The following is a 12,941-nucleotide window of genomic DNA, read 5'->3' as shown; positions in this document are numbered from 1 at the left end:
CAGAATCAGGAGAGACCACTCCAGAGAAAAGGGCAGCATGCTTGGTAAATGAGGAGGGCCCTGGACCAGATGGATTGTCGTCAAAATAGCCGCAACAACAGGCTCAGACAGCAGTGAGTGTGCCGGTGGCGCAAGACCAGGCAACCTTTGGTTCCACTGCATATGGGCCGCCAGGAATCAGGGCTGGCTCGGTAGTAGCTAAGAGCCACCATGTGAAAATATTCACCACCCTGACTTCTAAACGGGCATGATCCCTACATGGAGCCCCCACCTCACGCCCCACCCCATGCAGTGATAACGCCAGAGCAGGCAGCCCCAGTGGGCTGTGTGGGGCCTGTGTGCATGCGCTCTTCTTGCAGGACTTGGGCCAGGTGGGGCCTCTGGAGCCATGTACACAGGTGACTGTTCTGCACACGGTACAGAACGGGTGGCAGAACTTTCTTGCTTCCTGTAGGGAGTTGGGTGGTGGCTCCCAAAGAGTTGTGTCTGTGTCCTAACTCCGGAAGTTCTGACGGTGCCTTCATTTGGAAAAAGAACCTTTGTAATTCAGTTAAAGATCTCAAGCTGAAGTCATCGTGGACCACCCAGATGGGTCCTACATCCAAGGAGATGCATCCTTGTAGAAGATGAAGAGAAGAAGACACAGATAGATGGAGAGGAGCAGGCTACCTGAAGATGGAGGGCAGTCATTTGAGAGATGCAGCCACAAGCCAAGGAATGTCAGGCACCATTGGAGAATGGAAGTGGCAAGGAAGGCTCTGCCCTTAGAAACTTTTGAGGGAACAGGACCCTGCTAGAACAGTGGCAGCAGACTTCTGGTCTCCAGATTGTGAAGTAATGCATTTCAGTTGCTTTAAGCCATCGATGGTTGTTAGTTCCAGAAGGAAGAATTGCCTGGTCCTGCAAAGCCGTCATGATCATTGACACGTTTAAGGCTATTTCTTCAGCTAGTGTTGCAATCCACCTCATTAGAAGTGCTTCTCGTTTTCACTGTCTCATGAATCCACAACGGATGCTCATGGCAGCAACAGGCAAGAGGTCCAAGGATGCACTGCATTGAGTCACTGCACGAGCCCTCTTCAGAGTCCTGAAGAGCAACGCTGTCACTTTGAAGACTCGGTGGGCCTGCCCCAAGCCCGGTTGTTTTCAATCACCTGAGATGCATGTGAAGGTTGGGCATGGAATAAAAAAGACCTGAGAAGAACTCATACATTTAAGTTACAGTGCTGGTGAAGACTATTGAAAGTTCCCGGGACTGCCAAAGGAGCAAACAAATCTCTCTCCGCAGAGGTGCAGTCAGAAGGCTCCTTAAAGGCAGAGCTGTCGAGACTTCAGCTCCTGTACTTTGGACAGGTTGTCGGGAGAGACCAGTCCCTGGAAAGGACCTCATGCTTGATAAAGGGGAGGGGCAGCAAAAGAGAGGAAGCCCCTCCAAGAAATGGCTCAACAGGACCACCTGGTGTTTCATTCTGCTGTGTAGGAGGTCACCATGAGTTGGAACCGACTCAATGGCATCTGGCACGAACAACAACTTTGATGAGCGTGTTGTCACTTGTTTTGTGTTCCCCTATTAGAGCAGGAAACACATACGGCCACCAGGTGTCAGCTTTCCCAGCACATCAGCAAACAGTCCACCCCTAGGCCTCCTGCCAGGAGTAGCATCCTCTGCTTAGAATGTGTCCTCTGCTCCCAGCATCCCACGATCACAGCTGTCACCATATCCTGGGCTCTGCACACATATTACCTCATGTCTTTCCCATTGAAAGCCCCGTGAGACAATACCCTTTTGTACCACCGTTTTAGAGTGAAGCCAACATAAGACATTATGTTGTAAACATTGTAAACTTAAGACATTAAACTGAACTCACAGAGTATCAAAGCAGAAGTGGAATTTGAACCCAGACATTCCCAATCTCAAAACCCTGGTATTTAATGCGTGGTTATCTTGTCCCAAATACCTCACATGGAATTCCAAACCATGTGTTCTTTCTTCTTCTACAAAAGCCCCTTTTTGTTGTAAATTTTATTTTGACTATCTTTCAGAAACCTGAAATAAGATCATTCACAAAGGGGCACTAGCTTATGGAGACATTGGGTTATTTCCCTCCAAGCGCCAGGGCTCTGTGGCCATCCATCACGCCGACTCTTCTTCCTCGAAGGGAGCAGGGGCAGGTGGCCTGCTAACCATCCTGGGGCTGCAACCAGTGCTCAGGAAAATTGAAACCAAGAGCCTCAGGGGAGGCTTTAGACAGCTGGGCTCTGCACACGCCCTACGCCCTACACCTAAGAGCAAGGCAGGTGTGAGTTGTGCCCCCACCACTGGACTCTGGGTGCCAGCATAACAGGAAGCAGCATGTGGTCGGGCCTCGGCACACAGGCCAGTGTTCACTCACATCCAGGGGAAGAGTAAACAGGCCGCAGCAGGTTAAACATTGGGCTGCTAACCACAAGGTTGGTGGTTCAAACCCACCAGCTGCTCTAAGGGAGAATGATGAGGTTGTGCTGTCTGCTCCTGTAAAGATTTACAGCCTTGGAAACCCTAAGGGACAGTTTTACTGTGTCATGTAGGGTCACTATGAGATGAAATTCAGGGTTGGGTTTGGTGTCTGGAGGTGAGTGCAGGGAGGCCCAGGTCCACATCAAGGAGACACGCTGGATAGATAAGCAAAGGTGCTGTCGGTGAAGACTGTGAACATAGTGTTGGACTGGAGCTATCTCTGAACTCACCAGCAAATGCAGGACCTGGCTGTGCCATCAGCATTTGCTCACAATGCTCTTGTCTCAGCCTTCATTGCAAACCTGCTACCTGCCCAGCCTACAGGCAGTCAAAAGGGAAAGGGTCAGTGGTGAGCAAGTGACCTGATGGGCTGCAAAGCTCAAGGCCAGCTGTTGGAACCCATTAGGCACGGCTGCTACTCTAGGGGACAAAGTTGAGGCTTTCTGCTCTGGTAAAGAGTTCCATCATGGAAATGCACAGGGCAGTCCGACTCTCTCCTGTAGGACCACTAGGAGTATGAATGGACTTGATAGCAAAGGGTTTCGGTTTGGGGCTGGAGGTGGGGGTGGAGGGTTGGTTTACCACGTGCTCAGAATGCACTGCTAGCTGCTCACCATGTCCAGTGATTCACACAAACTGCGCTCAGCACCTGATGGAGCAGCCACAGCACCCCCATGAGCTAAGTGTTGGCATCAGTGTTCTCTCCCCTGAGCACACTGAGGCTGGGAAGGGTGAAATAATGTATCAGGGCAGCACGCACAGTTACTAAGAGGCTGGGCTAGGATTTGAACCTGGGTCCCCCTGATCTTCGATCCACCTGCCTGCTCTATCCCCCCAGAGGGCTACTTGTTCACCTTTTGTACCCATCCCCCTAACAATCACCTGTGTGCTCGCCATCTTCATTTAGATCAGAAATGACAGACAGACAATGAAGAAAGCACATTCAACTCCCTATTCAGAAATCATCACCGGCAGTCGGATCTCTAGCTTTCTAGATTGCTTATGATAAAAATGGCAGGGGGTGGGGGGTCTGCAGTCCTCTAACTTCATGAGAGAGACACTCATCAACAGCATCAACCCAGGGATGATTCCCAGGTGACAGTAGTCTGATTTGCTTCCTCTCTCCAACATCTTTACCAATTCCTGTACCTCCATGACTCTGCTAATTCACTGTAGTGACCACACAGAGAACTCACAGACAATAATCATGGTTGTGGTATATGTTAGGAGATTAGGCTACAACGGAGCACCAGGAATGACTTGGGATACAGTTCTTGGGTCAGGGCAGCTACTTTCCCTGGTTCTGGACCTCTTAGCTCCAAGCTCCTTGGTCCTTAAGATTTCCCAGGCCTCTTGGGCCAGCCCAACCTCTACCCTGCTTGGGCAAGTATTACAAAGCTTTTTAACTCCGCCAATAAATACCCATAGGCATGCCACTCCACCAGGAAGCCTCCTGCCTAAAGGCACTCGGGCTTCTCACTTGATATGTACGTGCTGCCCCAGCCATTCTCCTGGCTCTACTGCCACTGTCTCTCTGGTGCTGTTCCTTGCTGGCTCATACCATCTTGAGGATAGCTCTCTCTAGGAGGTCCTCAGCATGAGGAGGACCCTGAAACCAAAGAATGTGCTCTGCTCCCATTGCTTCTTGGTTATGAAGCACACATTCTGCCTCGGGGGTGGCTCAACTTCAGCCTAGTGGGATGGCAGAATGGGCCAATGCTCTGGTTAGATTCCATGCTCCTTTTTTGCCTGGTCTGACCCTGCAAGGGGTCATGCACTGTATTTACATGGCACATGTCAGCGAGCTGCCCAATCCCCGTGGTGAACCATAAGCACTTTCCTTCATATCCTGCCCAATCGTTAGTGGGAGTTAGAAGCTCACAGCTGGAAAGGCAATATAAAAGTTGCCCATCACACCGTGCTTACATATGCATAAGTCAAGATGTTCACCCCAAGGATCAGGTGATCATTTGGCAGCTCGTTATCCTACATCTCTGAACACAGGCATTTTTCCATATCCCTAAATGCTCTTCTACAATTGATTTCTCATAGCTGCATGGTATTTCGTTTGACATGCTAAACAATACAGCCTTTACTTAACCAACTGTGTTTTATTGGACATCTCCGTTATAGTATGTTACGGCGATACACAAGACTGTGCCGGTTGTCACGGTTGCTAAGGTGTGGCCCCGTATAACTCTTTGAAAGGATCCTTGAGCATCGACTGGCGGACTAAGTGCCACATCTGGAAGGGCAGTGGAATGCAGTGGGGCCCCAGTATGACTGCCCTTTCAAAAGTGAGGCTCACTCTCAGCTAGTCAGGATACTAAGTGGAGACATGCTCTCCCCAAAGAGAGTGACAACCATGCCTATGCCAAGCCTCACCCAAGCACTAGAAGCTTCCACAAACTTTTCCTTGACTCCATGCCTGAGGGCTAAGGTCCTCCATGTCTGAGAAGCACCTTCTACCCGGGTGCATGTGTGTGTGAGACAGGGGCATGCTGCAGGATGCCCTTGGAAGCCCAGCCTGCCGCCAGCCTCTTCTCTGCAGCTTCATTGAAACTCCAGTCTTACTGTTGCAGCTAGAGGGGCACTTGGCTGGACTTTCTCCCCCCTAAGAGTTCTCCACTCCAGCTCTGTTGGGATTAGAGGAGGGAAACAGAATGTCCTTGAAGGGATCTTGTTTTCTGCTTCACTTCAAAGATCAAGAAAGGGCAGTTCTGATGAGGTGTCTCTGGAGTCAGGCTAGGAGGAGGTGGTGGGTAGGGGGTTGGTGGGTGCAGGGGAGAGAAGGAGGAGGCAGGGGTGTGGGGGTCAGAGAAGAGAGGAGAGGGAGGGCGAGAGGGTTGAGAGACGTCCTGGGCGCGGAAGGAGAGAAGCACCGGAAGACAGGGAAAGATGAGAGAATGAATTTGAGGCAGAGAGAGAGAGAGAGAGAGAAAGACAGGGTCGGATGTCTAGAGAGGGGGCACATGGGGAGGGGAGCAGAGCAGGGGAACCGGACACATCGAGTAGGGAGTAAATGCTGGGAAGGAAGAAAAGAATGAGTGAAAAAAACTGCAAAGATGGAAGGGGCAGGGTCTCCCTGAAAATGGTCACATAAAAATGGGAGGGACAATGAGCTAGAACGAAGGGGGGGTGGGGGCGGGGGCGGATGAGGGCTCCAGGTGGGGAAGAGGATAAGAGCCAGCGAGGAGACCGGGAAATAGAGAGAGGAGGTGGGAGGATACCCTGTCACGCTTAGTATCCGCTGTAATCCCCATGTCTCCACAAGTCCCTGCCAGACCCGAGACTGTGGTGGGAATGCCTCCTCCCAGTCCAGTTGGGCCAGGACAGGCGAGCAGGCAGCAGGGGCGGGCTGTGGAGGAGGGCAGGCAGGTGGCTGCCCGCCCTCTTGGGGCCGCCCAGGCCCAGCCCGGGGGATATAAGTAGGAAGGCCGGCTGGGAGCACCTGTCAGGGACAGCTGCCGTGGATGTGCAGGTGGCCGGCAGGTGTCTCCCACTGCGCCAGCTCCAGCATGAGCTCCTTCGACCTCCCTGCACCCTCCTCTCCACGCTGCAGCCCCCAGTTCCCCAGCATCGGCCAGGAGCCCCCAGAGATGAACTTGTACTATGAAAACTTCTTCCATCCGCAGAGCGTGCCCAGCCCTCAGCGGCCCCCATCCTTCGAGGCGGGGGGAGAGTACGGGGCCACCCCCAACCCCTACCTCTGGCTCAACGGACCTGCCATGACGCCGCCGCCCTACCTGCCAGGCACCAACGCCAGTCCCTTCCTGCCCCAGGGCTATGGCGTGCAGAGGCCGCTGCTGCCCGGCATGGCCGGCCTGGGGGGCAGCGACCTGGGCTGGCTGCCCCTCCCCTCCCAGGAGGAGCTGATGAAGCTGGTGCGGCCCCCTTACTCCTACTCTGCCCTCATTGCCATGGCCATCCACGGGGCACCCGACAAGCGCCTCACGCTCAGCCAGATCTACCAGTATGTGGCGGACAACTTCCCCTTCTACAATAAGAGCAAGGCGGGCTGGCAGAACTCCATCCGCCACAACCTGTCACTCAACGACTGCTTCAAGAAGGTGCCCCGCGACGAGGACGACCCTGGTAAGAGGCTGAATGACGCAGGTGCATCTGAGGCCACCCATGCCCCAGGGAAGGCCCACCCCTCCCTCCGCAGCACCCCACAGTGTAAGGTCCGGCATATGGCTATGTCCCCCACACGATTGGGGGTCAGGGGTGGGGGTCTGCTAGGTGACAGAGTGGGAGGAGCTCAGCAGGAAGGAGGTCTGGCCTGGAGGAGACTACTGGGGATTAGTGACCCAGCAGCTGGCATCCCGCTGGGCCTCACTTTCCGTGGGAGAAATAGGGATGCGATCAGAGCCCTTTTGGAAGCTTGTGGGGTGGAAGGAGCTCATGGGCCTCAGGGGTTGGTGCTCAGCCTTGCTCCATCCTCACCTGCACAGAGCACCTCCTTGGTCTTGGTGAACAAGTCAGGCTAAACCAGCCAGGCAGTCCACCCACCACCGAGAGCCTGCGTGCACCTTGCTGCCTGTCTTACTGCTAGGTGGTTGGGGTGAGGGCTGTTAGGTACCATCGGGGCAATCCTACGCATAACAGCACAGACATTGCCCGGTCCTCAGGCAACCTCCCAATTGTTCCTCTGCCTGAGGGTCCCGTGCCCGTTGTTGCAGCCACAGTGTCAACCCACCTCCTTCCTCTCCAACTGGGTAATCTCCGGTCATTCCCACCACGCTCCTGCGCGGAGGCTGGAGGCTCGGCATAAACCCATTTCACCGAGAGGGTAAAACACAGCGCCTATCTGCCTGAGGCGACAGGGAATGGGGTGACACCTTGAATTTGAAGAGAAGTTTCTCTCACACCAATGACGGTGACTTTTCCCCGCTGTGTCCACCACGACTTTTTAACCATACAGAGATGTTCAGAAAGTAGCTTGTTAAATACGTGTAATATCATTTCCCAAAATTAAAGTCCACCCTTGTTCCACAGACCCCGTGTCCTTGTCCTCCGGCTGAGGTCAGTACCTCCTCCCTTGGGCTTGACCCAAGCCCCTCAGTCAGGAGTAAAAGGGGGACTGTCATCTATCTTCCGAGTCTGTTCCCAGGACTGCTAGGGAGCCCTCAATGTTTGCTCCCTAGAGAAGTTTTTGACTTCAGCCAAGGAAGCCCCCCACCCCACCCCAACTACTCTGACCTTAGTGCTGTAAACTTCTGGATGTCAGGGACTTGTTTCTCTGTCGCGATGGGTTCAGGGTGCTTCTATGATAAGGTGACCAGACGTCCCACTTTTGGCGGGAGTGTCTGGTTTTTAACAATTTTTCCCGCGGCTCGCGGCATTTTTAAAAAGTCCCGATTTTTGGAAAGAATGCACGACAAGCTGGGGTATATGGTTCTCGGCTGCCATGTGGCTATTTCGCCAGGATATGAGTTTTATCAATGGTGTCCCGCTTTTGTTCCACTTTACCGATGGTGAAATCTGGTCACCTTATTCTATGAAGAACTAGTGGCTTGCGGGCAGGCTAGTTTGTGGCGTTCATCAATTTCTCAGTTCCTGCTTCTCTCTCTCTCTCTCTCTCTCTCTCCTGCGCTTGCTTTGATTTCATGACAATGCGGAAGAACAGAAGCAAAGCACTTCTTCCCCATCACTCCTTAACCTTTCTCCATTATCCTGGCAGGCAAAGGGAATTACTGGACGCTGGACCCCAACTGTGAGAAGATGTTTGACAACGGGAATTTCCGCAGGAAGAGGAAGAGGAAATCCGATGTTACCTCCAGCTCGGGCTCCTTGCCCTCGGAGAAAGCCGAGAGCAGCCTCCTCGCTGGCAGCCCCAAGACCACGGAGCCCCAGGAAATCTTGGACAGCACCTCACAGGGCACCACCAGCTCCCCAGAGAAGCAGCCCTCCCCGCCCCCCTCCGGCGCCCCGCCATGCCTCAGCAGCTTCCTCTCCACCATGACAGCCTATGCGAATGGGCCAAGCCCCGTGAGCCGTGCCGTGGCATCGCCAGGACTGAGCCCGGAGCCCACTGACAAGATGGGGCAGAACATGCTGAGCTTCAACTCCTACACCCCACTCACCAACCTCAGCAGCCACGGCGCGGGGGGCGAGTGGGCCAACCCTGTGCCCACCAATGCTCTGGGTTACGGGGGCTCCGTCCTCAACCAATTCAGCCCTCACTTCTACAACAGCCTCAATACCAACAGCATCCTCTACCCCAGAGAGGGCACTGAAGTCTAGACACAGGGCAGCTCCCAAGGTAGATGGAGCGGCGCAGAGATCCTCTGTGCTGGCCATCCCAAGGTCCAAGACTTCTGGCTGCCCCAGCTAATGCAGGAGGCTCAGAGGAGGGGCTGCCCCTTCCTCCGGAGCATCTCATGAACCCTCTGTTTCTCACACATTGCTCCACACACAGATGCACCAGGCTTACAGGGGAAACACTGGGGCCTGGCGGCAGCGACAATAGCAACATTACGTTGCAAATTTGCCATGTGCTGGTGTTGTGTTGGGTTCTTTAAAGACAAGGTCACACTTGCTGTATCCAGTATCCCTGTGAGTTCAGATGGACCTCCCCAGTGAACAGATGAGGAAACTGAGGCTGGAGACCGTGAAGGAACCTGCCCAGAGGCATACAAACGAATAAATGGCAAAGACAGGAGTCACATGTAAGCCCAGGTGACCCCATCGTTGGGACCAAAGGAGCAGGAGTGGGGGTGGGGGTGAGGGTGGGGTGGGGGGAGGGATTGGTGTGCCAGCTAAAGACAGTCAGTGTGAGAAGTGAATGGCCCTTGATGGTGGCTGGTGAAACAGTCTCATCACTGCCTCTGGCCAACTCCATACCAGTCTAGACGTGTTTTCTGCTGGACCGAGTCCTCGCTCGGGAGCCTGTAGCTATTCTTTTGATACTACTTAAGAAGGGAAGCCTCTCGTTTACTGCGGAGTTGTTCTGACATGTGACCAGCCCATGAGTGTCAGAGCACAGCGATGCTCAGGGGGTTTTCAACAGAGGAATTATTCCAAAGGAGATTGCCAGAGCTTTCTTCCAAGGCACCAGTCACCACGAGCCCCCAGATTCTTGGAGGCGCGTGGTGACAATTGCTACCACCCAGGGACTCACACAGGGTCACTGAAGGATAGTACACCCGCCCTCTGCCCGGGGAGGGACATCGCTTCTGCAGCACCCCGGAGACCTTTGGCAGTAGTCGGGGTCAGTGAGAGGAGGGCTGTGCCAGCCCAGACCCCTCCCCAGTCCGGTGCAGCCCACCAGTAAAGTCTTCCTGTGCCCGGCTTCCTGGGTGCGTGTCATGGGCCAGTGAGCACGAGGTGAGCGAGTCTTCCAAGAGAAACAAGACACAAGGAGCACTTCCTTTTGATGGCCCAGAGAGGTGTGCATTTGGGAAACCAGCGAGTTTCTCCAGGGAGGGCCCCCAGGTCTGTGCTGGAGGCAGAGGCTCCGCTTCAGGGACTCTTGGCTCTCAATGTTGTCCGTCTTTCCTGTTCCCGGGATGACACCTCACAGCATACTCTGGGAAGGGGGTTGGGCTTATTTTCTTTTTAATTAAACCACCTTTGTGCTGAAGCATGCGGCCCTGCCTCCTGATTTTCCTGTCTCTCAGAGGCCCTGGGCGACTGAACCTGGCCCAAAGGGAGCTTGTACTGATGGTGTTTGGGACAGAGGCAGAGAGGGAGCGGGCATCGAAGCTCTTACCCTCCTCCATGCTGCTGCAGAGGCAGGACAAGAGTCCTCAACAAAAGGAGGGGAGCCTGCGAGGTTGGGGTGAATGTGGGGAAGGAAATCTTCCCTCTGGCAGAACCCCAACATCATGGTCCAACTGTCCTCATAGCTGCGCTTTGAGCACAATCTTCTGACCACACAGGGAGGGAGGTGGTGCCAACCCCCTTCCACAGACGAGGAAACGGAGGGTCAGAGAGATGGAACGACTGGCCTCGTGGTCACAAATGATTACTCCCCATGTCTGCCTGGTCCTTGGCTGTCATCAGACTGTGTTCCCCTAACAGCAATGACAGCACTCGCAGTCACAACTCACTGAGAGTGTGTGGTCCCTCCCTCTCTGCAGGGGGCAAGTCCAGTGTTCCCCAGTGGGGACGTCTTTTATACTGCTTCCAACAATCCTGAGTGAGGGCCCTGCTGTGGCCTGGGAGGGCACCCCTGGGGCAGAGGACCCTGCACTGGGCTCCCCTTCCTAGGTTGTTCAGAGAGAGGGCTCCACTCAGGGTCACTGCGCTCCTGCTGGGCCAGGCCAGGCCAGGCTACACCACCTACTCAGTCTCTGGGGAGCTCTTTCTCCCTGCAGTGACAGGCGTCAATCCTGCACAGTAGCAACCACAAAGATAAGAATTCACATTTGTTGCCAGTTTGCCGCATGCCAGACCCTGCTAGGACTCGCCTTGCTTTATCACGCTTCGTTCTCAAATGCTGCCAGTGGGACCCGTGCTCTGATCTCCATGTGTTCGGGGAGCAGGGGGTCTGCAGAGATGCTGGAGCCTGAACAAGGACACTCAGCTGGGATTCAAACCCAGATCTCTTGACGACAAGGCTGAAATGAAACGCTTACCTTGGTGCCCTGGACTGCCCAGGACTTAGCGCAAGGGAAGAGGATTGTGAGAATAGAGAAGGCAAACTGGGGGTCTCCATAGGGCTTCCACAGGACCTCTCCCTCTGCAGAAGCAAGACTTCTCTTGGCCAGAAAGGCCCATATGGTAGTGCCTGAGGGGTGGGGGGATGTGACACGGGGTCAGAGCTGTAAAGCACCCCAAAAGCTGACCCCTTGCTACTCAGATGAAGTCTCGTGGGTGCTTTTGAGTAAGTGCTGGACTGCTGACCATAAGGTCCATGGTCCAAAAACACCATCTGCTCCATGGGAGGAAGAGGAGGCTGTCTGCTCCCATCACGGTGACTGCTTCAGAAGCCCCATAGAGCAGTGGTTCTCCACCTTCCTATTGCCGCAACCCTTTCATACAGTTCCTCATGTTGGGGTGACTCCCAACCATAACATTATTTTTGTTGCTACTTCATAACTGTCATTTTGCTACTGTTATGAATCGGGTGACCCCTGTGGAAGGACTGTTCAACTCCCAAAGGGGTCGTGACCCACAGGTTGAGATCCACTGCCCTAGAGGGTGGCAACAAAGCAGAAGCAACTTGATGGCGTTGGGCCTGGATATTCGGGCCATGCCACTCAGATAGGACACTGAAGGCCAGGCGGACAAGACATCCAACTCGAGTCACCTGTGAGATGGGATCAGAGGTAGAGTTACAAGGCAGGTCTTTGAAATCAGGCCAGAATTTTTTATCACATACCTAGAAATTTTAGCCCCCAGTGCAGGTAAGTTTGCCAAAGGAGCCCTGAAACTCCACCACTGGGTTTCCACTAACAAGTTCATTGCTCTTCAATGCCTCCTACGTTCCAAGGCAGGCATGCCAAGGCTGGACAAGCAGCGGGGGAAGGAAATGGTGTGAAGAGGCAAAAAGAGAGCAGCCCAGCCTAGAGGGAGGCAGGGAGATTTAGAATGAAGTTCCACAGTCCTCATGTCTCCAACCTTCTTCAGTCCAGAGTGTAATAAGCACACGCAGTCAAAGGAAGCTCCCGGGGATAGGGGAGTTCGCAGAGCTTGCCAAGCCTCCTTTCTGCTTGTGCAGGAGTTCCTGGTCGAAGTGCCAGGAGTTTGCAGGAAGTGGGGTACATAAGAGAGGGCGTGTGTGCTCCAGAGGAGAAGGGGTGAGGGTGGTCTGCCAAGCTCAGGTTCCACTGGCTGCTTCTTGCCCCTGGTTCTGTTCCCCTGAGAAGCCTGAGCTGGAGAGAAGAAAGGACTTAAGTAAGAAGAGCTGGTTATCTATCTTCCAGGTGCTCCAGCTGATCTGTTTTCTGCTATGGATGGATATTTGCGTTTATTATCTCCCTTTGGTTTGCCTAGCAGCCCTGGTAGGGTAGTGGTTATGCTTTGAGCAGCTAACCACAGGGTCATCAGTTCCAAACCACCAACTGCTTCTCAGGAAAAGGATGAAACTTCTTATTCCTGTAAAGAGTTACAGTCTTGGAAACCCACAGGGGGCAGTTCTACCCTGACCTATAGGGTGGCTGAGTTGCAATTGATCTGAAAGCAATTTGAGTTTGGCTTTGAACTTTGATTTGTCTTTTTGTGGAAGACATAACACCCAAGATCACAGAGGGTCTGAAGAGAGGGTCAGAAGAGGGATTCCTGTGTGCTGGAGGAGACAGCAAAGTGAGACAGGAGCTGAAGGTAGCAGAAGTGAACTGAGACAAAGAGGTCCAAGCCACTGTTCACAGACTCACCCTCAGCAGAGCTGCAGTCCTGCCACAAACCTGGCAAGAGTGAAGTGCAAGGTGATTCATGTGTAGTGGGGAAGCCTGTCTCAAAGTCAAATCACACACACACACACACACACACACACACA

General features: G+C 53.7%; 1 protein-coding gene across 1 annotated transcript; it reads left to right on the top strand.

Annotated features, from left to right (window-relative positions):
• The first annotated feature begins 5,985 nt into the window (after positions 1-5,985).
• FOXI1 (forkhead box I1) lies at positions 5,986-9,210 on the top strand. Its single transcript, XM_004696778.2, has 2 exons — positions 5,986-6,592; positions 8,181-9,210. The coding sequence occupies exons 1-2, from the start codon at positions 6,016-6,018 to the stop codon at positions 8,741-8,743; spliced, it is 1,140 nt and encodes a 379-aa protein (XP_004696835.2). The 5' UTR covers positions 5,986-6,015; the 3' UTR covers positions 8,744-9,210.
• The last annotated feature ends 3,731 nt before the right edge of the window (positions 9,211-12,941 follow it).

Source organism: Echinops telfairi, unplaced genomic scaffold (genome assembly GCF_000313985.2).
Source record: "Echinops telfairi isolate 266 unplaced genomic scaffold, ASM31398v2 ScPeMD7_7469;HRSCAF=8507_0, whole genome shotgun sequence".
In the NCBI taxonomy this organism is placed as follows: Eukaryota; Metazoa; Chordata; class Mammalia; order Afrosoricida; family Tenrecidae; genus Echinops; species Echinops telfairi.
The sequence above is the reverse complement of the archived record's forward strand: the minus strand, read 5'-3'. Positions and strand labels throughout refer to the sequence as shown.

Bases quoted from the DNA above. Each gene is read 5' to 3' on its own strand.
- FOXI1 (XM_004696778.2), top strand. From the start codon at position 6,016: ATGAGCTCCTTCGACCTCCCTGCACCCTCCTCTCCACGCTGCAGCCCC. The intron at 6,593-8,180 runs GTAAGAGGCTGA...TTATCCTGGCAG, and splicing joins CCGCGACGAGGACGACCCTG to GCAAAGGGAATTACTGGACG.